At 69.2% G+C, this 24991-nt stretch overlaps 1 protein-coding gene across 1 annotated transcript in view; it reads right to left on the reverse strand.

Annotated features, from left to right (window-relative positions):
• Window positions 1–400: 400 nt before the first annotated feature.
• The window catches only part of LOC138067058 (maestro heat-like repeat-containing protein family member 2B), a 57266-nt gene continuing 32675 nt past the window's right edge, over window positions 401–24991 (reverse strand). Inside the window, exons 4-44 of the mRNA XM_068941015.1 lie at window positions 19059–19198; window positions 18731–18853; window positions 18105–18270; window positions 17591–17689; window positions 16870–17021; window positions 16300–16443; window positions 15665–15757; window positions 14829–14898; window positions 14601–14714; window positions 14072–14142; window positions 13651–13770; window positions 12984–13091; window positions 12633–12792; window positions 12204–12244; window positions 11779–11971; window positions 11131–11183; window positions 10412–10519; window positions 9992–10111; window positions 9683–9805; window positions 9367–9519; window positions 9107–9133; window positions 8636–8758; window positions 8221–8300; window positions 7989–8124; window positions 7774–7857; window positions 7409–7513; window positions 7059–7182; window positions 6786–6895; window positions 5924–6076; window positions 4987–5141; window positions 4581–4743; window positions 4111–4304; window positions 3392–3529; window positions 3105–3216; window positions 2380–2526; window positions 1905–2084; window positions 1462–1617; window positions 1155–1277; window positions 885–987; window positions 606–671; window positions 401–527 (exon numbers count right to left, since the gene is read on the reverse strand). Of these exons, the coding sequence (XP_068797116.1) occupies window positions 418–527; window positions 606–671; window positions 885–987; window positions 1155–1277; window positions 1462–1617; window positions 1905–2084; window positions 2380–2526; window positions 3105–3216; window positions 3392–3529; window positions 4111–4304; window positions 4581–4743; window positions 4987–5141; window positions 5924–6076; window positions 6786–6895; window positions 7059–7182; window positions 7409–7513; window positions 7774–7857; window positions 7989–8124; window positions 8221–8300; window positions 8636–8758; window positions 9107–9133; window positions 9367–9519; window positions 9683–9805; window positions 9992–10111; window positions 10412–10519; window positions 11131–11183; window positions 11779–11971; window positions 12204–12244; window positions 12633–12792; window positions 12984–13091; window positions 13651–13770; window positions 14072–14142; window positions 14601–14714; window positions 14829–14898; window positions 15665–15757; window positions 16300–16443; window positions 16870–17021; window positions 17591–17689; window positions 18105–18270; window positions 18731–18853; window positions 19059–19198 (4940 nt within the window). The 3' untranslated portion in view covers window positions 401–417. The remainder of the gene's footprint in view (window positions 528–605; window positions 672–884; window positions 988–1154; window positions 1278–1461; window positions 1618–1904; window positions 2085–2379; window positions 2527–3104; window positions 3217–3391; window positions 3530–4110; window positions 4305–4580; window positions 4744–4986; window positions 5142–5923; window positions 6077–6785; window positions 6896–7058; window positions 7183–7408; window positions 7514–7773; window positions 7858–7988; window positions 8125–8220; window positions 8301–8635; window positions 8759–9106; window positions 9134–9366; window positions 9520–9682; window positions 9806–9991; window positions 10112–10411; window positions 10520–11130; window positions 11184–11778; window positions 11972–12203; window positions 12245–12632; window positions 12793–12983; window positions 13092–13650; window positions 13771–14071; window positions 14143–14600; window positions 14715–14828; window positions 14899–15664; window positions 15758–16299; window positions 16444–16869; window positions 17022–17590; window positions 17690–18104; window positions 18271–18730; window positions 18854–19058; window positions 19199–24991) is intronic.

Below are 24991 nucleotides of genomic sequence, written 5' to 3' on the forward strand. Positions count from 1 at the left end.
GGCCGGGCGGCACCGGGCTCCGGCCCCTCGGGCTTTGCGGCTCCTCCTCGCCCCGCGGCTCCCGGCTCCGGGCACCGGCCGCCTCCCGCCCCGGCCGGTCCCGGTCCCTCCCCGCCCCGCTTACCTGGGCCCCGCGGCACCGGCACCGGCCCCGGCCCGGCCGGGAGCCCCGGACACCGAGCGCCGCCGCCGCCGCTTCCCGCGGCTCCGGGGGCCGCGGGGGCCGCGCAGGCGCCGCCAAGGGGCCGCAGCCCCGCCCACACCGACGCCCCGCCCCGCCCCAGGCCCCGCCCCGCAGACGCCCCGCCCCGCAGACGCCCCGCCCCGCAGACGCCCCGCCCCGCAGACGCCCCGCCCCGCCCGAGGCCCCGCCCCCGGCGCACACAGCAGCCCGGCCCGGCCCGGCTCGGCCCGGCTTTATTGCGGCTCGGCGGCGCCCGCCGCTCCCTCGAGGCCGCTGTCGCGGAGGAGCCGAGCGGCCGCCTGCTGCACCCGCGCGTCCCCGTCGCCCCGCAGCGCCCGCAGAGCTGCAACGGCACCGGCGTCAGCGCCCCTGCTGCCGGCAGGGCCGCCCGCAGCCCCCCGGCCCCCGGCCCGTCGCCTACCTGCGGCCAGCAGCGTCGCCTCCGGCCCCGGCAGCCACTCGGTGCCCGCGTGCTCCACGAGGACGCCTGCGGCACGGGGCACCGCGCGGCGTCACGCGCTGCCCGCCGCCCCGGCCCGGAGCGCGCGGCGGGGAGGCGCCGGCCCCGGCTGCCCGGGGGGCCGCGGCCCTCGAGGCGCCCCCCGGGCACCAGCACCTGCCACCCCACGGCCCCGTGGGCGCCGCCGCCCCGGCGCACCTCCCGCCCCTCCGGCCCGCACCCCGCGCCGCCCCGGCTCACCGGCCACGTCGAGGGCCGCGGCCCGCAGCTCCGCGCAGCCCTCCAGGAAGCAGCGCCTGGCGGCGACGTACAGCCTCTGCTGGTGCTCGCGGCTCTCCTGGGCCTGGGGGACGCGGGCACACGCGTCTCCTCCTCTGCCCGCCCGAAAACGCCCCCGCGGCGCCCACGGCCCGGGCACCGCGGGCGGGTGCATCGCCCGCCCCCTCCCTCCCGCCCTCCCTCCGTCCCTGCCCGCGGCCCCCGCGGCCCCCGGGGCGCGCAGCTCCTCACCAGCAGGCTGCAGACGGCGTCCTGCAGCTCGGCCGCGCTCAGCCTGGTGCCGACGGCGATGCCCTGCCGCACCCTCCTCAGCTCCAGGAGCGGCGCGCACAGCCGCAGGGCGCCCTGGCACGCCTGGCAGAGAGAGCCCAGCCCTGTCGCGGCCGCCCCGGACGCGGGGCCGGCAGCAGGGAGCCTGCCCCGGCCCCCTCCGCGGCCCCCTGCGCGCGGCACCGCTGCCAGCGGGGAGGGCGGAAACGTCCCCACGGCGCCGCGCGGCTTTGCCGGCTGCTTCGCGCGCCAGCTCCCGGGCTCTCACCGTGGCGGCTCCCGCGTCCGGGTCGCGCAGGTGGAGCACCAGGCTGGCCCACGTGCTCCCCAGCTCCCGGGCGAAGAAGGGCCTCCACCGCCTCGTGGCCGCGGCGGCCAGCACCCCGTACAGGGTGAAGGCCGCCGAGCGCAGCGACGCCTGCTCCTGCAACCCAGCGCCCCCGGCCGTCAGGCGGGCGGCGGGGACCCCTCGGACGACTGCTCTGTAACCCCCGAGCGCTGCCCGTCGAGCGCAACGCCCTCAGAAAGGACCCCCGGGGGAGGGAGGGGAGGGGAGGGGAGGGGGGCCACAAACAGCGCCGCCTCCGTCTCGCCCAGACATCGGTGTCTTGCCCGAACCCTCCCGCTGCGGAGCTGCCCCGGCCCGCGCCGCCCCGCGCCCAGCCCGCCAGGGACCCTTCGAGCGGGCGCCAGGCGACGCCGCTCGCTTACAGCATCAAAGAACGCCCTCGTGGCCCTGGCGATGTCCTTGAAGGCGGAGCCCACGGCCTTCCCCCGGAGCTCGTCGACCACCTTCGCCAGCGCCAGCAGGCTCTCGGCCACCACCTCCGCCGAGGCGTCCTCCAGGCCCCTCCGCAGCGCCGCCAGGACGGCTCCCTTGCGCTTCCGCAGCTGTAACGCGCGCACCAGCCTCTCGCTGTCCTGCCTCCGACCGCCCGCCTCTCCCGTTGCCCCGGGGCCCAAGCTTCCGGCATCAGCCCCCGAGCAGGGGGCAGCCCGAGGCTCCCGGCGGCACCTCCGCCCCCTCTGCAGCCCGGCTGACGCCCGAGGACGCAGCGCGCCCGGGGGAAAGGCCCCCGGTTGCCTCTGCTGCTCTGCCCAGGCTCCTCGCCAACCCCTCCGCCGCTCTCCGCCTGCATCTCTCCAGCCAGGGGCCGCGTTTCCTGCGGGGCAAAGCCCCTCTCACCTTCTCCGGCGCGCCGCTGACCGCGTTGCCCAGCCCGCGCGCTGCCATCTGCCGCACCGTGCTGCTCGGGTCCCGCGCTTTCTCCACCAAGGCCCCCAGGACGGGCTGAAGGCACCTCCTGGCCTGGGCCGCTGGGTCCTTCATCAGCTGCAGCACAGCGACCCGGCCGTCAGCAGCCGGGGACGGAGGCGGAGCAGGCCCGGCCACAGCGCCCGCCCGGGGCGCCGCGCGAGGAAGCCCCACGAGCCCGGCCTGACGCCCCCGGCCCCCGGCCGCCTCCCTTTGCGCCCGGCCCAGGCCGAGGGCAGCGCTGCCCCGGGCCCCAGGGCGCCCACGTTGGGGCGGTCGGCCTCCGGAGAGGATTTCTCATTGGGTCCCGGGGCCGCTCAGCAGAGCTGCGGAGCTCCAGGCAACCTGGCAGCCCGTCCCGGCTGGGGTCGGGGACGCCCTGGAAAGGGGTCGCTGACAGAACGCCCGCCCGTCCGTCCTCTGCCCCGGCAGCAGCGACGGGGACCCGGAGCGAGCGGTTTGCAGGGCCAAGAACATCCCTGGCCGCGGCGCGGGGGAGCGACGCGGCAGGGGCCGGGGAAGGGCAGCTCCCGGGAGGCCTCCTACGGGGGGATCCGCTCCCGCCTCGACTGCGACACTTGCTGCCGGCACCTCCCCAAAGAGCAGCGTCATGAGAAAACCCCTCCTAAACCTGCCTCTCCCTCCTCCTCTCTCACCTCCGCAAAGAAAGCCGCCGCCATGACCCGCAGGTTGGACGACGGGGCCTCCAGCCACTGCGTCAGGACCAGCACGACGGGCAGCGAGACGGTCCCGGCGCGGAGCAGCACGCTGCGCGCAGAGCACAGGCAGGCGGCACGCGGTTACGCAGGCAGGCACCCGGCCTCAAGCCCCAAAATTCACCCGCTGCCCCGCAGGCTCCGCTCGGCAACTCGGAGACGGCCAGGCCAGGGGAAGGGTCCCACCAGCCCCCCCAGGGCAGCGAGGCGCCTCCGCGGGCCCTCACCCGGTCAGGAGACAGACGCCGTCGTGGTGAGCCCGCGGGTCTTCCAGGGCGGCCCAGGCTCCCTGCTTCCGGAGCAGCCGCAGCCACTTCTCCTCGAGGCTCGTGCGCAGCACCACCTCCAGGGTCTCCAGGGAAAGCCTGGGGGGAAGAGCAGCGAGTCCTGCATCACCGCAACAGGCTCCTTGGGCAGAGCTAAGGAGACGCCGCCGCCTGCGAGGCGATCCTTCCCTCGAGCTCAGCCTCCCCGGGGAGACGCAACGCGCCCCAAAATGACATCTCACCACCCTGGCGTCTGCCCGGCTGTGAGAAAACTGGCCTTTTCATCCTTCCTGGCACCCCAAACTCACCGATCGCACTAGAAACCCCCAGGCTCTAGACTTCGCGCCAGAGGCCCCGTTGCCAGGGTCCCGGGCTGCCCCGGTCACCCGGCCCCAAAGGCAGGCCACGGCCACCTCCCTTTCGCGGGCAGCCTGGCCTGGCCGGCGCCACGCCGGGTTTTATCCTGCTTGTTCCCGTCCCTTCTCCAAGGGGCAGCAGGGCAGAGGGAAAGGCACGACACCCCGCAGGCAGGAGACGCGGCAGGCAAGGCCCGAGCCCTCGGCGGTACCGGCCGCGTAGGCGACGGGGCAGGCCAAAGCGCTGCCTCGGGGCCGTGAGCGAACGTGGCCCGGTTACGGGGACCAAAGCCCAGCCCCTGCGTCTGTCCCGCTGGCTCCCACCTGCAAGGATTGTCATCACTCGTGTGTCCCTTGAGGAACAGCTTTCCCCGGGTGCTGACTTGGGAAAAGGGCATCTCCTTCCCCAGCGTGGCGCTGATCTGCTTCAGCAGCACCGGCAGCAGCTCCGGCAGCAAGCGCTGCACAGCCTCCGGGGTCTGCTGCGTCGACACCACCTCGCCGATGGCACGTGTGATCTGCAGAGAAATTCAACCTGTGAAAACAAGGCCTTTTCCCACCCTCCCCTCCCGCCTCGGGGACCTTTGCTGTCCGCAGTTCGGCTTTCCGCAGCAGCCCCGCAGGCTGGCAGCAGCAAACGGTCTCGGCTGCCCCCGCTGCCAGCGCTGCGAAGGGCCCAGCACGGCACCCCGGGGGCTCGGGGGGGTCGCGACGTGCACAAAACTCCCTCAGCCTGAAGGGTTGTTAGGACGTCCGATGCGAAGCTGCAGAAACGCGTCTGCCAGCGCACGCACCTTGAGCGGCTCCAGCGCAGCCTGACCGTCGTCTGCCTCAGCCTCCGCAGAGCTGCTCCTGGGCTGGTCGTTTCCCGAGCGCTCCAGTTTTTCCATTAAAGCCCTCAGGAGCTGCTGCACAAAGAACTTCCTCCCCAGGACCTGCCACAGCTCCACGGTGCTGCTGCAAGGCAGCACAAGTTCCCCCGTGAGCCCGCGGGCTCTGCGACCTGCGATGCCACCTCGGCGGCGGCCAAACGCTCTCCTGGCCTCCAAGGGGCTGGCGCGGGCCGGGCTCTGGCCGTCGGCTCTTGCCGCGCTCAGGCTTTCTCCCCCCAGAGCAGCAGGACCGGCTTCTCCGCTGGCTCCTGCTCGCCCCGTCGGCGGTGGGTCCTGCCTGCCCGCGGGGCCGGGGCACTGCGCGTACCTGTCCATGGGCAGCTGCTTCTGCAGCAGGCTGTCGATGACGGCCCCGGGGTGGTAGAGGGCCAGCACGGACACCGCCTCCAAGAGGACGCGTCGGAGGGTGTCCTGCTGCATGGTCGGCATCCGGATGTAAATGATGCTCAGGATTTCCGGCACCTGAACGAAGACCAAAAGAGCCGTCCTGCCCATCCTTTCCTCGTCCTCCCGCACAGCCCGGCACCCCACTCGGCCGATGAGCAATTCCTGCTCCCCGACCGTTTCTCAAGATCCAGCCCTAAAGCCCGAAGGCTCTGGGCCGCGGCGGGGGGACGCTGGACCGCCACGGGGACACATCTCTGCTGCCGACCGAGGGCGACACCGAGGAGCCGCCCTGGGCCGAGGGACCTGCCTGTGGCCCCAGACCCAAACCCCAGCGCAGCAGAGCCCGAGCGGAGGAGGGCAGCAGAGGCTGTGACCGTGCAGGCACCGGATGGGACCGGGCCCCAGGGCCACAGGCACGAATCACCAACAAAGAGGCCATGACTGCTCCCGAGAGCAATGCCGCCCCGGGGCTGGCACAGCCAGGCTCAGGCAGAACGACGAGGACCCACAACAGCCACCCAACATCAGAAAAGGCACCATGCACAGAGCAAAACGCGGGCAGTGCGTGGAGCTGGGCACCAAGGAAAAACGAGCAAGGAAGGGGACTGTGCTAGCGAGTGTGTAAGAAACCCCAAGCAGCACCAGGAGTCAGGAGGAAGAAACCCCCAGCGTCAACATCCTGTTCCTCCCGGGGCAGGGCCCGGGATGCCAACAGTTTGCCGCAACCCCCCTTCTTCTGGAGGCAGATGGGTGCCGTCCCCCTTCGGGCCCGGGGCAGGGAGGGCTGAGGGCACAAGGGGCAGGGCAACGGCCGAGGCGGGAAGGCCAAAGCCCCAGGGAAAAGGTGTCTCTCTCACCTTCGTGGAGAGCTGCCCCCCGCATTTCTCCAGGAAGGTGACCAGCCACTCGCCAGCTGCCTGAGCGCACGCGGACCTGACCGACAGCATCCCGTCCAGGGCGGCAGAAATGAAATCCGTAGCCTGCGCTTCGGGGATGTATTTGCAGATGATCTGGGGAGAAATCAGAAACAGGAGAGACCACGTCACACGTCTGCTCCGGCTCTTCAGAAAGGAGAGGAGACTCGGGCGCTGGGGGGCGGCGGGCCAGTTCGCTAGGCCTGGCGGGTGCGACCGCCTCCCAGGGCAGCCGGGCAGGCAGGGCTGGCTGAGCGCTGTGCGGCCCAGAGGCCTGGAAGTGTCTCCCCGGGCGCTGCTTGCTCACACGCAAAGCCTGCACCCTGCCCGCCCCCGGGGCCAGGCCCTCAGGATGCCAGAGCTGCTGAGAGCCCGCGCAGGCGCTGCGCACGCCGACCCCCCGCAAACGCACGGCTCGATACACGGGACGCCCCAACAAGTACGTGTTAAACCCAGCAAAGGGAGAATGGGCAGGAGACCAGAAAGAGAAGGCAGAGCAGCTTCCCGGCTTCCCTCCAGCACCTCTTTTCCCACAGACGGGTGGGTATGTGTGCTTCCGTGTGGTGTGTGACGGTCCCACACGCGTGCACACACCCCCACACACACCCACACACACCCCCCGTGGCCTCTCCTCCTTCCCCAGCGCGCCTGAAGGACGGACACGCTCGACAGCTGCTTGCTGCTCGCTAACCCCCGGCGCCCAGTGCCACAGCTCTCCCAAAACGGAGCGGGGCCCCGGCCGGGAAGCAGGCAGCTGCCCGGGAGCCCGGCCACCGGCTCCCCCCGCGCTGTCGGGGCCAGGTACCTTCGCCAGTCTGGAGGAAGCCTGGAGCTGAGCCTCGGCGTCTGGGGCGCTCAGCCGCTGGCACAAGGGCTGCACCTCGTCCTCCTCGGCCCCCGAGTCCAGAGTCTTGCCTGCAGCGAGCACCAGGAGAAAAGGGCCGTGATGGCGACGCAGACCCCACCTCTGGCCCGCGGGCCGGGACGAAGGAGGAACGGAGCCCGGCCCCGCGCGATCGTCGGGCCCCCGGGGGCACAGGGGCCCGGCTGGCCGAGCCTGGCCGGGGGCTGCCCTCACCTCGGATGCGGAGCAGGTGGCCCAGGCAGGCCCCTGCCCGCTGGCGGGACGCGGCCGGCGAGTCACAGACGAAAGGCGCCAGCAGTCCCACCATGGAGCCAAAGAGCTCGAAAGACTTTTCTCCCTGGGGAAACAGAAGGCCGACGAGAAGGTCGCGGGCGGCCCCGATGGCCGATCTCCCTCTCCCGGCTGTGCTGGCGTCCGAGCCGGGGCAGGGCAGCGGGGCAGCCAGCGGGGCAGCCCCACAGCCCAGGAGACCCGAAACCCAGCACCTGGCCCGGGGCAGAGCTCCCTGCCGGGGCCGCAGCCCGTGGGGAGGGGGGACACGGCGCACGGGGGTCCCTTCTCACCGTGCGCTCGAATCGCTCCTCGTAAGCGCCCAGCAGCTGGGCGCAGGCCTGCAGGGCCTTCTCGCGCTCCCACTCCTTGGCCGAGGTGAGCCAGTACTCCAGCACCTGGGCAAGAGCAGACCTGTCTCCCAACGGGCCTCCCCGGCCTGCCCGCCGCCACCCCAAGCGTCTCCCTCCCGCGCAGAGTCCCGCCGAGGAGCTGGGACTCGGCAGCCGGTGGCGCCGGCCCCTTGCCACCCCGTCAGCCGCTCGCGGGGGGCACCAGCGCAGACGCGCTGACCCTGCCGACTGCACAGCCCAGCTCTCCCCGCGCACCCTCCACCCGACGCCGGGGACGCCTCCCCCGACGCCCCCCGGATACTCACGTGCAGCATCTCTGCACACCAGCCAGAGGTGAGGTCTTCCTCCAGCAGGGCTGTCACCAGCTCGCCGAGGGCTGCCATGGTCTGCTGAGAGCGGGAGAGAAGGACGGGCGTTGGGCCGCACACGGAGACGCCCAGCGCAGCCGGAGGGGGCAGCGCGCAGCACCTGCTGCTGGGGGATCCCCCGGAGAGGCCGGGACAGAAGGGCCAAAAGGTACCTGCACGCGCAGAGCGTCCGCCGCTGCCGCCCCTTCCTCTTCCGCCTGCTCCGGGGCAGGCAGGGGCATCGCGCTCTGCAAACACTGATCCAGGAGGTCGCGGTTTTCCTCCCGGCTCAGCGACGGCTTCAGTTTGCTGGCAGAGAAAAAGGAAGACAGGAAAGAGGCTTCCTACCCCTCCCCAGAGCGGGTCAAACCACAGCCCCCCACAGCCCTGGCGGGAAGAGCCTACCTCAAGTGCCCCAGGGCCAGAAACGCCTCCTGGCGCAGCGGGGACGCCAGGCAATCCCGGGGCTCCTCCTTCACCAAGCCCTGCAGGTCACAGAGACACGCGCACCGTGGGCAGCGGGCAGCGACCCAGAGCCCTCCCGCCGGGAACAGGCTCTTCTGCTCGCCCTGCCCCGGCGCACGCCCTGGGCACCCGCACGGCTCCCACAGCGGCACCGGGGCCGGCCAGCCGCCCCACCGGGGACAGACCCACTGCTCTCCCCAGCGACAGCCACCGGGCGCCAGCACCCACAGGCCCCGAGCCTCAGGGCGCTCAAGGGGCCGCGCACAGCCAAGGGAGAGCATCACGCCTCGGGGCAACCGGCCTCGGGGCTCAGCCCCAAACTCCCTGGCGGGACAGTCCCGGCCCCAGCACTCACCAGCAGGATGCCCAGCAGCTCCCGTTTGGAGGAGAGCTCCACGCGGTGCGAGCCCCCCGCCCCCTGCATGGCGCGGCTGACCTCAGCGACGCTCTGGACCAGGGTCAGCTTCAGCTGCACGTCCTGCGGCCCAGGAGAGAGAAACACAGCGGCACCGATGAGCAACGCCTCACCGGGCCAAAGGCTGGCAGGGGAACACGGCGGGGCGGCCAGCCCCAAAGCACAGCGCACGACCACTGCATCTTCCAGGAGCCGCAGGCACATGGGCTCGGCGCGCGGGTCGGAGGAAGGAAACCTCCTCTCCCCTCCTTGGAGGAAGCTCCCCCCGGGAAGGCACAAGCTTTCCCGGCAACCGACTGCAAGGAGACCCCGGACCCTGGCCCAGCGAGCGGGAGAGCGAGCCCGGCACGCCGGCGATGGGAAAGGTGCGCGGCCAGGGCAGGAAGCAAGGCCCCATCGGGCAGCACTTACCTTGGTGGAGATGGTGAAGCCCAGCACCTGCAAGGCGAAGGGGGACATGGTGAGAGGCAACGAACGGTCGCAGCGCACGCAGCCATGCGGACACAGGGATACGCAGAGGGACACGGGCTGCGTTTGGGACTCGGCCTTCAGCGCAGACCCCTCCTTGGGGCTCTTTGCTACGAGACGGCCCATCGCGGCGAGCTCCAGCTCGGAGCCGGGCTGGGGCAGGCGGCGCCTCGGCGTGGCCGGCCCTGCACCCGCGCACCCACCTGGCAGCTGGTGCGGTAGTGCTGCAGGATGCCCCTCACGATGTCGCTCTCCACGCGGGCCAGGAGCTGCTCCCGCGGGGCGCAGAGCGCGATCCGGCTGTAGGCCAGCATGAGCGCCATGTGTGTCCCTGCTCTCTTCCCCTGGTGGTATTCCTGGGCCGTGGGAGAAGCCACGAGACGTCAGCCCAGCACCTCCGTGGACCCCAGCTCCCGCTGCCTCCCGCTTCTCACGCAGCAGCCACCACTGGGCTGCTACTGCTTTACAAGTGAAAAAAAGGCAGAGGAAAAAGAAGCCAAGACACCCGCGATCCTCTACCTTCAGGCGCTTGAAAACCCCCGACACTGGTCTTTCTTCCATGGAAGAGCCAAACTCCTGCACCAAGTCCAAGGCAAGGTGGAAGTGGCTCTCGGCAGAGCCGCCTACAACGCAAATCATCCCCTGCAACACAAGAGAAAGGGACACTCAGCCACAGCAAGCTCCGAGCGACACCTGCCATATCATCCCACGGAAAGAGCAGCGACACGGAAATCGGAAGAGCCTGGAGCGCTCTGCTGGGAGAGATCACCGCTCCCCTGGGAACACGGAGGGGCTCGGCGGAAAGCAAGGGGAGAAGAGGAAACCCACCTCTCTCTCAGACGCCTCCAAGTAATTTGTTCTCAGTAGATGTTTCTTCACTTCCGCGCGGACGTAGGGGACGTGCGGACACACTGCCAGGGACACCCCGATAGCCTTGTACAGGAAGGCCTGGAAGAGAAGAGGCCACCCCAGACGAGGTCACGCACAACCTGGCGGGACGGAGCGGGGCCGCGACGCACCAGCCCGCGCCAGGCATGAGGAGCCGGCCGCGGCGCCCGGCCGTTCAGCCCAGCCCCGCTGCCCGCCGGCGCCGAGACAAAAGCCTGCGTGGGGAAGGGACGGGAGCCAGGGAGCCCGGCCCGCCCACAGAGGGCAATATCTGCAGGCGCAGCCCGGGGAGCGTCCCGGGCTCTCGCGCCAGCGCCCACGGGGAACGGGAGCAGAAAGGAGGCCTCGGCAGGGACCCACCTGCTCCCGGGACAGCCGGGGGTAGCTGCCCTTCTGCTGGCTCAGCTCGAAGCTCAGGCCCATGGTCCAGGCCTGGCTCTCGATCGTCTCCAGCGACGTCCTCAGGAACTAGGGGAAGCACAAGCTGAAGCAAACCCTCCCCGGCCCCTGGGCGAGGGCTGCTCGCCAGGCGCCCGCTGCTCCTGCTCTCTCCCTCCCTCTGCGCAGGGAGCCCCAGCGACCGGCCCGGTGGCGCACACGTATCCCGCAGCCATCGCTCGGGTTCAGTGAATCCTGCCTTTCTGCCCAGGGGCGGCGGCTTTCCACAAGAGACAGCCCAAAACATCTCGTCCTCTTTTCCCTTCCCTGTTTCATACGGAGGATTTTCTATTTCTCTGGGCGCTGGGAGATCATTCTTCTTGAGGGACTTCAAGGCACGCCTGGCGCTAGCCTGCACGTGGCAGCTCCCTGGCTATGCCGGTCACGGCCCGCGTCCCGCAGAGCCGCTCACAAAGCGGAACGATGTGACACGGCAGAACAGGAAACGACCCTCTGTGACCCAGAGCCCTTTGCAAAACAAAATCCTCTGGGCGTTTTCAGGGCGTCTTGTGGGCGTTTCCTCTTTTCTAAACTAAACTGGCATTCTCCTCCTTAGGCTCCCTCTGCTCCTGGGGAAGTTCCCACCCACACCTTCCCCCTCTTTCCCAGCGTCATTTGCTGCCCTCGCAGCAGCGCTCCACCTTAAGCAGAAGGCGCTCCCACTCGGCAGAGTCCAGGCAGCTCTCGCTTTTCCCTACAAAGCCAGAGCAAGACACGCTCAGCGTCACTTAGCACCAGAGGAGCCCAGGGGTCTCCTTGGCACTGCAACACCCCCCGGCTCCCACGCCAGAAGGGGCCCGAGCCGGGAGGCTCAAGCCCCGGCGCCAAACTCTTTGCCAGGCCCCAGACGCCCGGCGGACCCTGGGGCCGGGGGCCGGGGTCACTCACAGACCCGCCGGGCCCAATCCCCCTCGCTCCACTGCGGCTCCCAGGGCAAACCAGGCCGTCACACGAGGGCACGGACCACGCTCACGCGTTCTCGCCCCGACACGTCTCCCCCACCCCCAGGAGCGCCGAGCCCGGCCCTCCCAAACACCCACCCAGCAAGGACGCCGGGGGGCTGCACAACCTGCTCGTGGCCCTGACGGGCAAGAAAGGCCCCGGCCCCCGCAGGCACCGCTCCTGGGCGTTACTGCCCTCGGCGTCAGCGCGCGCTCCCTGGCAGACGAGCGGCCGCAGAGCAAGCGCTGAGAAACCCAGGGCCGATTCCCCTCCCTCACGCCTGGACGCTGCCTTTTCCTGCCTCCCCTTCGGCCTCCCCAGCCCCTTCCTCCCCGACGGCACTTTACCTTCCAGGTACTGCAGCAGGAAGGGGATCTTCACGGCCCACACCATCCCCACGGCGCCGTGGATCGCTCCCGGCAGGGCCTGCAGCAGCCGCAGGGCAGCGACGCCGCAGCCGCCGCCGGCGTGAGGAGCCGCCGCCAGCACCTGGGAGAGGGCAGGCGAGACCTGGGCTCGGGGCGGCCGCCAGAGCCGCGGCTTCTCCCCAGAGGGAGGGCGGTCGCTCCGCCCCGGCCGGGAGCCGCCGGCGTTGGCTTCTCCACGCCCAGCAGCAGGGTCCCCGCGGGGCAGGGGTGGCTCCGACTCGCTCTCGCACGCCTCTTCCTCCCCGGAGGCTGCCGGCCCCGGCCCCGGCCTGTGAAGCGGCTCTGCCCCGACCTCTCCCGTCGCCTCGAGGCCACGAAAGCCCTTTCCCCGGGCCCCTACTCACCAGCAGGCGAGCCAGCAGGGCCTGCGGCGTCGGCAGCTTGGCTGCGAGGAGGAAGAGAGGCCGGTGAGAGCGGCGCGACCGCCATACCCGGCCCCTCTCGGCTCAGGCAGCCCCCGCGCGGCCCACGGGCTGCTGACCGGCTGCGCTGCCGCAGCCCTGTGCCGGGGCTTCCCCAGGGCTGAGCAGACGGAGGTGCAGGCAGCTCCAGCGCGGCTGGGAAACGCTCCCGGGCCGCAAGCAGAAAGCTGCCAGCAGTCGAGCGAGGCGTCTCTGCCGGGCACGAGGAAACGCGGCACAGAGCTCCCTCGCCCCGGCCAGAGGGGCACGGCTCTGCCCGTCCTCGCTCCCGCCTCCCGCCTGCGTCTGGCAGGGCGTCCCCGGCCCCCGCACGGCCCGGCAGAGCACACGGCGACGGTTTCGGCTTCCTACCTCGCTCCCAGGAGGCCACGACATCGGCCTCCTCCTCTCCCTCCTCGTCCCCTGCTCTCTGCCGGCGCTCGGCCAGCTCTCGGAGGCACTGGGACAGGGGCACCAGCGTGCCCGTGTACTGGGCTGGCACCACGTACTGCAGGAGCCGCGGCCACAAGAGCTGCAGACGAGAACGAGGCAATTCAGCACTTTGGGGTTCCCGCCCCACCGCCAGCTCAAGAGCTCGTTTTAGCTCTGAGGGGGAAACGACGGGCTGCGTTTCCGCTCGCCCTGTGCGCATAGGGGCCTGTTTGGGGAGCAGTTGGGGGAGAGCGGGGCAGGGAGGCAGCAGCAGGGCGCAGGACGACTTACTTTGGTCATCCCCCTGACGGAGACGTCCACAGAGCCCAGGATGTCCAAGCACAGGGCTTGAAGGTCTGTTGCTTCCTGTGCTTCTGCCCGAGAAAGGTTTCCCTGCGCCTGCAAGACACGGTTTGGACAACGCCAGCGTCACTCCCTGTCCCTGAGACGGGAGGTGAAGCGGGAACCACCCAGCGCTGCTGTGATGTCCCCTGGGAGCACCCGTCTCCCGAGGCAGGAGAGAGCACAGAGGCCCAGAGGAGGGGCCAGGTCCCCGGCCAAGGAAGGACTAGACAGGCTGCGACCAGGGAGACCCGCTGCCCGTCGGGGCGCTCGCCAGCGTCCTTAGTCGGGGCCAGCGGCAGCCCGAGAGCAAAGCTGCGAACAAGGATCCCCTCGCCGGGACGGGCTCCAGCCACAGAGTCGGTGAGCACCGCTCATCTCTCGGGGCGAACAGTCAGCGCCGCAGTGGGATTTGCTACGCGCTGGTGGGAGGCCAAAGCGCTCCCCCGGCACCCTCCGAGATCCCCCCCAGGAACGGCGATGGGGACGCCGCTCAGCCCTCTGCACCGCTGACTGCAGCCCTGCTGAGGGGGGTTCCCCATTTCCAGGGCGCCCGCAGGGGCTCCCAGGACACCCCGGCACAGAGCGAAGCCGAAGCGTCACGCTCTGCCCTCACCAGTCTGCCGGAGGCCTGGCTGAACGTGGCGAAGACGTGGGCCACCAGATCCCAGGCCGAGCAGCTCTGGACGCTGCAGCTGAGCAGCTCCTTGGTGAAGCGCAGAACTGCCCTCGCCACCTGCCAGGGAGGAGATCGCAGTTATCCCCCGATAAGATAAGATATCCCCCCCTCCCCCCAAGCTCGAAAGCCGAGGGGCAGACGCCTTCGCACCCACCCAGCCCATCTGCCCCATGGGGAGACTACACGGGCGCAGGAGACCCCTCTGCTCCCACGGTCACTGCCCTGCGGGGAAATTTCCACAGGGAAACGCTCGTCTAGGCTTGACCCCGACCCGCTGGGGCTGGCCAGGCTCTGCCCCGGGGGAAAGCTTTCTCTGCCGCCCACCCACCGCGGTGCCGCCCCTCGCCAACCAGCTCACCTTCCTGCTGGGGTCTCTCAGCACAGACCGCACTGCCTGCACAAGCAGGGGCAGGCGCTGTCCTCCCTCCGCTGCTGGAAAAGACGGGGAGAGGCGGGCGCTGAGGCAGAGCCCTCGGTTCAGCAGGGAGCTGGCAAAGCTCCCAGCTCTTTCACACCCGAGCGGCACAGAAAACCGGGCACGAGACTGTGACGGCCGAGGAAGCAGCAGAGTCCCCGAGTGACTCCCTTTACAGACACAACTGTGTGACGCGACAGACTGCTATAACAACACGGAGCCCTGCAGAAACGCCATGGGGACACGTAGCTCGTGCCCCTGCCCCGTCACCCAGCGTCGGGCGCCGTCACTGGTGTGTCACCGTTTACAGCTGCCCTGTCAGATCCCTGTCCCCGCAGCTGCGTAGCACCTCGGCTGGGGACAAGAGCATTGCAGCTCATTTTGGGTGTTTGTGCATCACTTGCAGCCGTGTCTGCCCGCCGCCCGGCAGCCCAAACCCCTGGCCGGCCTCACTGCGCCTCACAGCACTGACCTGCAGAGCGCACCAGGGCTCTGAGCAGCTCCAAGGACACCACGCGAGCGGCTTCGCTCCCGCTGCCCAGCTGCGAGCGCAGAAAAGCCACCGTGTCCTCAGGGCAAACTCGGGCTGCCAGGGAAAATTCGTGCTCTGCGTTAGCTGCCCGTGTCTTCCCCCCATTTCAGAGGTTTGGGAGAGAGCGGCAAGGGCACAGCGGTGTCACGCGGAGTCTCCTCCCCTCACCCAGCAGCAGGACGCAGTAGGTCAGCTCCGACCGGTGGTCCCCGCTGTGCTGCTTGGTTTCATCACTGAGCTGTGGGAACAAGGTGCGTTTCAGAGAAAAGAGCATCAGGACTGAGCGGACGGAAAAGAAACTGCTCCCTCCGCTCTCGGCTCCCCGGGAGCTTTGGACAGCTGCAAAGCGGCTGCCTGAGTCGGAGCGAGTCGCCCCGGGCCGGCCGCAGACTCCCTGGAGAGAGAGATGCCGTCCCCGAGGGACGTTTCGCCCCGCGACCGCAGCTCCTCGCCTCATGCAGTGGATCACCCTTGCTTCGCTCCGGAGCTCCAGAGGGAGCCCAGAGGGAAGTGCCGGGGCTTTGGTGGCCAACTCGGGATGCCGAACTTCGAGGAGATGAACCCTTTCCCCAACCTTTCGCTTTCCCCCTCCCTCACTCCCAAGGCAGGCCTAGCCCCGGGACGCGCCCCACAGCCAAAGCCCAGCCCACCCCACCGAGGCGCTGGGCACATCCAGAGGTCTGGGGCGGCCGGGCTGCGCAGGGGCCCAGGGCTGAGCTGCACCCGGGGTCTCTGGGCTCCAGAGAGCTGCGACGGGGCTGGGAGGGAAACTGCTGGGTGAGCTGGGCTCTCCCCTGAGCCTGCGCACAGCAGCCACAACCAGCTCTACAACAGCCTCCAGACACCGGAACGGGAGGCAACTCCCAACTATCTGCACGGACCCGGCCTTCAGGTAGGTCCCCCGGGCAGGATGCCCTGCCCGGCCATCCAGCAGGACCTTCCTGGCCGCGTGAATCAGGTCTGCTGCACCCTGTGCAAGCGGCACAAGGTCACGCTGCCCTTACCTGGCTGTGCACAGCGGTGCCAATGGCCTGAAGCTTGTCCTTGGGGATGAGGATCTTCACTTCCCCCAAAGTCTCAAGAAAATAACTCAGACCCTGCAAGGGAACGGGGGAGGAAGAGCGGGGCTGTCACCTAAAGCAACGTCTTAAGAAAGGAAACCCAGCCTCTTTGTGATGAACTCCTCAACTCCAGCCCCCAGGAGAAAAACCCAAACCCTCCTGCACGGGGCTTCTCGTGTGTCCTTCCCTCCCAGCAGCAGCCTTAGAGGGCTTCTCCTCTGCGCAGAGCCCATCGGACGACGTTCACACCCCTCAGACCTCCCCTCCCCGCCAGACGCGGCGGGACAGCAGCCGGACAGGTGTTACAGCAGAGCCCCTGGCCTGCATGGCGCCCCAGGCATGGGGCTCAAGGCCTCCCTTCCCAAGGAGATCGGGCCCCGAGGACGCTCAGCTCCCTCTCGGCCCCACCTGCGCTGCTCTGGTGCTGCCCGAGAAGCCCAGGAGGCCTCAAGCCTCCCCTGCCCTCTCCATTTCTTCTCAAGGGGCCCCGGCTCCTCCAGGCACCCCACAGCCCCACAACACCTTGCAGCACGTGCACAGACCCCATGGCCATACCGAGCCCCACTGTGACACCTCACCTTGGTCACCCGGAAAGTGTCCTGGACCTGCTGATACTGGCCCAGGAGCCAGGGGAGCTGCGCCCACACCTGCTCCCGGTGCTCCTCCTCGTGCAGGAGGAGGCCCATCATGGCAGCCATCGCCCCCAGGACCGCCTGCTTGACCTGCACGGAGGGCAGTGAGACGCTCTTCATCAGGGCTGAAGGTCCTTCCGCCCCGACACGGTCTGCCCTCCCCACAGACAGGCGTTTCCCTGCTTCCCCTGGAGGACGAGGGCTTGCTCCACAGCAGAGGGCACGTCCCCAGCCCCGGGCCCCCCCGGCCCTGCCCAAAGGCCCCCGGATTCGGCTGGGTCCCAGCAGGGCGGCCCCCGGCCCCGTGCTCCTGGGCGCGGGCAGCGGCTGAAGATGCAGTCCCGCACGCTGCCTGTCGCCTGCCACCGCATCGGCAGGGCCCGGCTTTGGGTGCTGCATCAGACACCCTGCTCCCTCCCCGGGCGCCTCTCCTCCCACACGGCCCTCATGCTGACAGACAGATGGACCCCGACGTCGCTGCTGCCGCCGCGGGGCTGCCACGGCAGCCGTTCTCACCTCCTCCTCCTCGCAGCCCAGCCAGCTCCCCACCACGTGGCAGAAGAGCGGGTGAACGCTGCTGCAGAACTGGGCCTGCCCCATGCGCGGGAAGGGGCATTTCTCCCAGTCGCGCAGGTAGGTGTTTACGGCCTTCGACCACTGCTCCAGGACTGCAGCGAGACAAGGCAGAAGGATCACGTCAGAGTCTGCCGCGCGGAGGAGACTGGAGGAGACCGGGTCTGGCTCCAGGGACAAGCCGTGCAACGCTTTGACATGCCGGGACTGAAACGCTGCGTTCTTGCTCGCCTCCTCCCCATCACTCCCGTTCCTCCTCCTCACAGCCTTGGTCCCCCCTGCACTTCTCACTGCCTCCCTGCCCAAACCTTCCCCAATACTCGCCCGCTCTCTCTGAACCCCACAAAACCAGCCTGCCCTGCAGGGAGAAGGCGCGAGTGAGCCTGGGCAGAGCTCCAACGACGGGAGGTCGCACCAGGAGGAAAGCGCAGCAGCAGGGGCAGCGGCAAGGGCCCAGGAGGGCCTCTGCACCGTTGCGCTGAGCGCCCCCACCTCCCGCCCACAGAAACCTCCTGGGCTTCAGGCGCTGCTTCGCCCCGTTGATGCTGGTGGGGACGGCAGAGGCCTGACCTCGCCGCAGGCTCGGCCCTGCCGTGGCCCAGCAACAGCCCCGGGCGCCGAGGGCTGCTCCGGCTCTTCCCCTCCCCGCGGGGCCGACACTCACCGCCACAGACAGCGCGCAGGGTCCGGCTGCTCCCCACCTGGCTCAGCATCGTGAGCACGGCGAAGAGCGTCATTCCCACGAAGGGGACGCACCGCAGGGCTGCACAGAGGGCAGGGGCAGGGGCACAGAGAGCGGCCGTCGTCAGAGGAAGCTGGGGCAGCGCGCGGGGGAAACCCCGGGGCAGCGCGGCAGGGCGAGCCCGCGGGCTGCCGGGCCCCCGGGGACGCGCTGGAGGGCCAGCGGGGCACCAAGCTGCCCGAGGGGCCGGGGCAGGCCCCAGCACGGGGAGGGACTCGACAGGGCACCAGGGTGCTGGGGCCTGCCCCGAAGCGGGGAGCGGGGCAGCCCTTCGGGGGCCTGCGAGGGCGGCGGGGGCAGAGCCCGCCACGTTGCCTCTCCCGCCCGTCCCGTCCGTAGCGCTCCGGTTCAGCACGGAGCATTTGGGGGACGGGGAGGATCCCTTCTCCCGGTTACCGCAGACCGTAGCCCCGAGCCGGAGGCCGAGGGGCCCTACCGTAGCTGCTGGCCAGCTTGCCCAAGGTGACAAACACAAAGTCCTCGGAGATCTCTCCCAGGGCCCTCAGGTGGCACTGCAGCTCATACATGACGCTGTCGAAGTGGGAGCGGGCCAGAGCCACCAGGACGTCGCTGGCGGCCGTCCGCACGCCCTCCGTCACACCCTGGCGAGAGCAACGAATCCCCCCTCAGCAGGAGAAAGGCCGAGGCAGCTGGACAGGCTGAGCGCGCCGGCGGCCACCGCCTGCCTCCAGCCCTCGGTTCCTGCCTCGGCCACCTCCCTGCGCAGCTCCCGGTATCGCCCCCCAAATCCACTGCAGCCACGAGCCCCCAAGGCCTCTCCCTCCAGGAAACACTTGCTGGTGCACAAATCGTGGCCCTGCACGCCCCAGCTCCGCCACCAGCCCTGGGCGCAGGCGCTGCTGGCTCAGGGAGCTGCTCCCGCTCCCCGCTCCCTCTGCAGCTCTCGCGGAGGCAGATCCGCGGGGAAGGAGCTGCCCCAGGGCGGCTGGCAACCTCTGACAGGCCTCAGCGCTCGAGACGTGTCGGCAGAGCCCTCCTGCGGTTTACAGAGCCCGGCTCCAGCCGGGCGCCGCTGGCTGCCTTCAGAGAGGAGCAGCTCACCTGCGCCGCTCTCATGTCCCTCGAAGCCGCCGCGATCGCTCTGCCCAGGACAGCGCTCTGCAAGCGGCCATCCTCGGCCTGCAAGACTCTCTCCAGCTCTCGGTAAGTCTCCGCCCTGTCGCCCTGGGGACACAGCCCAGAAGGGAACAGGTCGGCCCTGCTGTCCCTGACCGCCAGGGAGCCCCACAGCTGCGGACACGGGGCCCGCCAGCGGCAGCGTTTGCAGCACGCGCCGTTCGCGGGAGGGCAGCGGCCCCCTTGGGAAACCAGGGGCCCTGCCGGGCGCCTGCGAACCCACGCGCAGCCCAGCGCGACGCCCCCGCCTCACCTCCTCGTCTTGCAGGCGGTTGCACAGAGAAGTCACGAGGTCAGCAGAGGTGGGGACGGCTGCAGGGACGGACTCTGCCGCCCTGCCCCCATCCTCGGCCACGCGAGGTCGGGACCAGCAACCGCCGCAAGTGAAGAGACCTGAAAGGCGAGACCAGAGGACGAGCGTCAGCTCTGCTGGCCTCAGCCGTCCGCCCCAGCCCGGGGAAAACGCCTCCCCCGCCGGGAGAGAAACCCCTCCGCTCCCCGCTAACGCGGCGGCCCAGGCTGCGCTCGCGGCAGGGCAGCCGACAGGGCGACGGCAGCGACTCTTCCCCTCTGCTTGGCCCTGGTGAGACCACCCCCGCCCGCTGGTCCCCTCTCAGCTCCCACTACGAGACAGACACAGAAATGCTGCTGGGGGCTCGCGCCTGGGCTCCCCCCCGGCCCCGGCCCCGGCCCCTCACCTCGGAGCACCCGGAGTCTCCTCATGGCACCGGGCACAGGGACAGCGCTGCTGCGCCAGCCCCACGCCGCACGGCAACTCGCACCACCGCCGCTGCGGTGGCCAATGAGGAGCTGCCCCGGGACACGCCCGCACACCTCACAGAGGGCTGCCAGCCAATCAGGGGCTGCCCCGCGACACGCCCGCACACCTCACAGAGGGCTGCCAGCCAATCAGGGGCTGCCCCGCGACACGCCCGCACACCTCACAGAGGGCTGCCAGCCAATCAGGGGCTGCCCCGCGACACGCCCGCACACCTCACAGAGGGCTGCCAGCCAATCAGGGGCTGCCCCGCGACACGCCCGCACACCTCACAGAGGGCTGCCAGCCAATCAGGGGCTGCCCCGCGACACGCCCGCACACCTCACAGAGGGCTGCCAGCCAAACAGGGGCTGCCCCGCGACACGCCCACACACCTCACAGAGGGCTGCCAGCCAATCAGGGGCTGCCCCGCGACACGCCCGCACACCTCACAGAGGGCTGCCAGCCAATCAGGGGCTGCCCCGCGACACGCCCGCACACCTCACAGAGGGCTGCCAGCCAATCAGGGGCTGCCCCGCGACACGCCCGCACACCTCACAGAGGGCTGCCAGCCAATCAGGGGCTGCCCCGCGACACGCCCGCACACCTCACAGAGGGCTGCCAGCCAATCAGGGGCTGCCCTGGGACACGCCCGCACACCTCACAGAGGGCTGCCAGCCAATCAGGGGCTGCCCCGCGACACGCCCGCACACCTCACAGAGGGCTGCCAGCCAATCAGGGGCTGTCCTGGGACACGCCCGCACACCTCACAGAGGGCTGCCAGCCAATCAGGGGCTGCCCCGCGACACGCCCGCACACCTCACAGAGGGCTGCCAGCCAAACAGGGGCTGCCCCGCGACACGCCCACACACCTCACAGAGGGCTGCCAGCCAATCAGGGGCTGCCCCGCGACACGCCCGCACACCTCACAGAGGGCTGCCAGCCAATCAGGGGCTGCCCCGCGACACGCCCGCACACCTCACAGAGGGCTGCCAGCCAATCAGGGGCTGCCCCGCGACACGCCCGCACACCTCACAGAGGGCTGCCAGCCAATCAGGGGCTGTCCTGGGACACGCCCGCACACCTCACAGAGGGCTGCCAGCCAATCAGGGGCTGCCCCGGGACACGCCCGCACACCTCACAGAGGGCTGCCAGCCAATCAGGGGCTGCCCCGCGACACGCCCGCACACCTCACAGAGGGCTGCCAGCCAATCAGGGGCTGCCCCGCGACACGCCCGCACACCTCACAGAGGGCTGCCAGCCAATCAGGGGCTGCCCCGCGACACGCCCGCACACCTCACAGAGGGCTGCCAGCCAATCAGGGGCTGCCCCGCGACACGCCCGCACACCTCACAGAGGGCTGCCAGCCAATCAGGGGCTGCCCCGCGACACGCCCGCACACCTCACAGAGGGCTGCCAGCCAATCAGGGGCTGCCCCGCGACACGCCCGCACACCTCACAGAGGGCTGCCAGCCAATCAGGGGCTGCCCCGCGACACACCCGCACACCTCACAGAGGGCTGCCAGCCAATCAGGGGCTGCCCCGCGACACACCCCCTGCCCCCGCCTCACCCAGGGCTGCGGCCAATGAGGCCCGGCCCGGCCCGGCCCGGCCCGGCAGTGTCGCCCGCGGCCGCCAGGCGGCGCCCAAGGGCGCCCCGCCCGCAGCGCCGCCGCCGAGCAGCAGGCGGCCAACGAGGCCCCGCCCCACCCCGCCTCCGCCGCCCATTTAAGCGCCGCCCGGGGCGGGGGGAGCCGTGCTCTCGTTGCGGCCGCTTCCCCTGGGGGTGCCGGCGCGACCCGTCTCCTCCAGCTCCCCGGCAGGTCCTGCTGGCCCGACCCCCTGGCCCCTGCTGTGCCCGGGTCCCGCGGTCCTGGCCCGCCCGCCTGCCTGCTGTGCCTTGGCACCTCTAGCTGCGGGGTGGCCCGGGGGCGGGGGGCTCCAGGCTCGATGCACGGGTTCCCCTAGTCTGGTTACACTTCCTTCCTCCTCTTCCCCCTCCCCCCCGAGGGTTTCATCCCCCAGACTGGGGGCAGTGCCGAGCGCAGCCCCGGGGGAGGTGGCTGCCCCCGGGTGTCTGGGCTCGCCGACCCCCCTGCTCGAGCAGTCGGGGCCTGGCCCGGCGTGTGTGTGGGCAGCGGGGGGGAGGGGGTGGGGAGCAGCCAGGGCACGCCGTCCCCTTCGGGGGCCCTGCCGTACCGTCAGGACTCCGGAGCGGTTATGGGGCGGCCCTGGACCTCGGCGTCCGGCTGCCGTCAGTCACGATGTCTCCGAGCCGTGCGAGCAGCGGCGGGCGCTTCGCCCTGCGGCGCTGCCAGCGCTGTCGTGCGGCGCGATCGGGCGTGCGAAGGAAAGGGCGGTCCGATGTCTGGGGGCTGCAGCACTGCCGCGGCTCCGGCAGGCTGCAACGGGCGGCGGTGTTGCCCCCCGTCGGGACCTGAGGCTGCTGCTTTCCCAGCAGAGCAGCGAGCGCCTCGGCTCGCTGCTTATCGAGGCTGTTGCTGGGACGCTGTCCGGTGAGCGGTCTCAGCTGCTCACAGCTGCGGTGGGGCAAGCTACAGCCGTGCAGGTAACGCTTGGCGTTGTCATGATCGTGGCCCGTACCAGAGGGCCCGGCCTTCCCCACCACGAGAGAGGGGGTTTCTGTCCGTCCGGGAGACGGGCGCCTTTAAGGGTTGCTTGCGTTTACCACCTTGGTTTACGGACAGCTTTCTCTTGCTTTTAATTTCGACGCTCGGCCGTGGCAATTCATGTGTACGAGCAAACCAGGGCCGCGTTACCCCTTTCCCTTTTTGTAGGTGTGCGGGGGGTGAGAAAAAGAAAGCCGCTGAAGTGAAACTAAGCCCCGGAGAGCTAACGGCTCCCTGGGGCAGGACTGGCGTCGTGCTCCCTCGGCGCTGCTGAGGGGAGAGGCGAAGAGCCAGGGTAGTTAGGAGGAGTTATTTCCGTGACCTGTCTTGGGAGGTGGTTTGGTAGGGTGACATTAAGGGCTTTGTTAACGGCGTTTTTGTTTCCGTAGCTTCACCTATTTCCTAGCTAATATTTTTCAACAACCGTTGCCTAGTCCCCTGGCCATGCTTGTGATCCGCTGGCTCCGTTTCTTCTTTTAAAACACATAAACTTTATATTTTGCCTTAAACAAGCAGTTCTTATTTGTAACCATCCTCTTACTTTTCTGTTTGTTGGTTTTAAGCTCTCGAAAGAAATGCGAGTTTTAGTGCATCAGTTAGCCGTGCGTTACAGGATCAACTTCCGGCGTGTTACGTTAACTGTGTCCCAGTTCAACCGCACTACTTCCCTACTCGTTATCCTCCTCTCGAGCCTTTGCGTGCCCAGGCTGAACCCAGCCCTCCCTCCGCTTGCTGGTTTTTGAACTAGCTGATCGTGAGCAAATACTGTGATGGTTGTTGTCCGTGACGTTTTAAAGTACTACCTCTCTCTTATATGAGTATATAAAATGGGCTTAAAACTTCAGCTGACAGTTTGCCGCTCCTGTAGGTGCCTGTGCAGCCTTGCTGTTAACGGGGGGCCGCCTTGGGGCTTTGCACGTGTCTAAGGAGAGCTAGTGACTCCCGGGGGCAGGCGCTGTCTGCTCTGATTGCTCTAAAACCCAGCAGCCTTGTGCCTCCTGCTCTTGGTTTTGCACTGAAAGCTGTAAGTTGCTTCTGGGGCAAGGTTTTGTTTAAAGATGGCATCAGGTGTGCAAAGCCACGTGCTCTCGTCCAAGCAACAGCGCGTGCGCTGCCCAAACCTCTTGTCCGAGTTGCTCAGCCTCGGCTGACCGCCAGGGATTCTCCTTCCCAGGGCTGTCAAGTTCCTTTCAAAACAGCGGGGAAGGCTTGCCTTTGACGGCTTTCACGCACAGCCAAACGTTTCCATCCACGTTGCATTCACAGCAAGCTTAATGTTTCTGTTACTGGTCTCTACGCCTACCCTGGGCTCAGGCTGGGCCCTGCACAGGGTGAGAGACGCACCATGAAGTCCGACGCGGTTCATCGGTGGATGAGCGCAGGGAGGAACTGGACCAGTCAGCGGGGTTTTGGCTGGCCACGCCAGCTCCTTTCCATCTCTGCCCGGCGACACCGTTGGCATGGAGAAAAGTGTGCAGAGCGGTCTTCAGGCAGCTGCGGCCGGAGGGACGGAGCCTTTCGGCAGCCCTGCAGGACCCAGCGGTGAGTACAGTCGCTCCCCGCACACCGGTGGGTCCCAGCCTGCTTCTCCCAGGCTCGGGGTAGAGGGGCCGCCGTCCCCAGGCTGTGCCAGCACCGTCGGGACTGGCCCGGGGTAAAAGCGGGGCAGAGTCAGTGTGTACAAGACTGTGTCCCCCGAACCCACCCCTGCTGGGTCAGAGACAGGACTCGTGACCCAGGTGCGCTTCACAGGCTTGCTAGCGAGAGCTGCAGGGAGGGTGCTGCTCTCTGAAGGGCAGTTGTTCAGCTGCGCTGCCGAACCTGGGCGAAGCTTTTCTGCTGCTTTCCCCACAGAGAGAGCAGGGTTTCTCCTCTCTGGGGTCAGAGATGCTCCTCGTTCCTCCGAGGGCCTTGAGACTCGGGGAAGAGCCGTTCGCACCGGGTGCTCCTGCACGGGGGAGTTGGGGAGGGGGCAGCTCTGGGCTCTGAGCCCAGCAAAATGCTTGTGCTTGTTAGCTCTGTTTCAGTGGTCCTGCGCGTCCGGCTGTACTGCTGTGTCGGACGGGGGGGAGCCTCGTGGGGAGCGGCCGTGATCCCTGGCCGCTCCGTCCCAGCGAGGTCCAGGGTTACAGCCCGGCATTTGCTCTGAGCGTGCGCAGGCTGGGTGCCGGGCCGGGAGCTCCTGCTCGAGCGAGAGCTGCGTCGTCCTCGCTGCGATTCTGCGGCCGGTCCCTCGCGAGGGCCTTTGCCAGCGCAGGTGACGCTGTGTGGGAGCAGCCGAGTCGGAAAGGCTCAGCCTGAGCCTCGTCGAGGAGCAGGGCGCCGGCACGAAGACGCAGGAGGCGCTGTGCGGTGAGTGTCCCAGTGCGGCGCCTGGGCAGGTCTGAGCTGCGCCCCTGCTCGGCGGGGGCTGAGCTTTTTTTGTTGTTGTTATTTTTTGTCATGTCTGCGGGGCAGTTGGGAGGGAGGAGAGCAGGCTCTGTGTCTCCACAGGGCCTGTGCAGGCCGTGGGGGTCAGTGCTGGTCTGTCTGTGCCGGCTTGGGCTGCTGGGGCTGCGCAGAGCTGCTGCGAGCGTTGTGCACCGAAGCCCTGGCGGGGCAGGATTGCGCCTCGTGTTTCGCAGGACGGGGCGCTGCCCGGGGAGTTCAGGAAAGCTCCGGTGACCAGCGCTGCCCTGGGGGCGGCTGCTGCTGGCACTGCCAGCAACTGTCCCGACCCACGCCTGCGGCCATTTGCCGCAGTGCTGGGCCTCTCCTGAAATGCCCTCTCCTTTTTTTTTCCTCTCCTACAGGGATGGA

The sequence above is a fragment of the Struthio camelus genome, chromosome 4 (assembly GCF_040807025.1).
Source record: "Struthio camelus isolate bStrCam1 chromosome 4, bStrCam1.hap1, whole genome shotgun sequence".
NCBI lineage: Eukaryota > Metazoa > Chordata > Aves > Struthioniformes > Struthionidae > Struthio > Struthio camelus.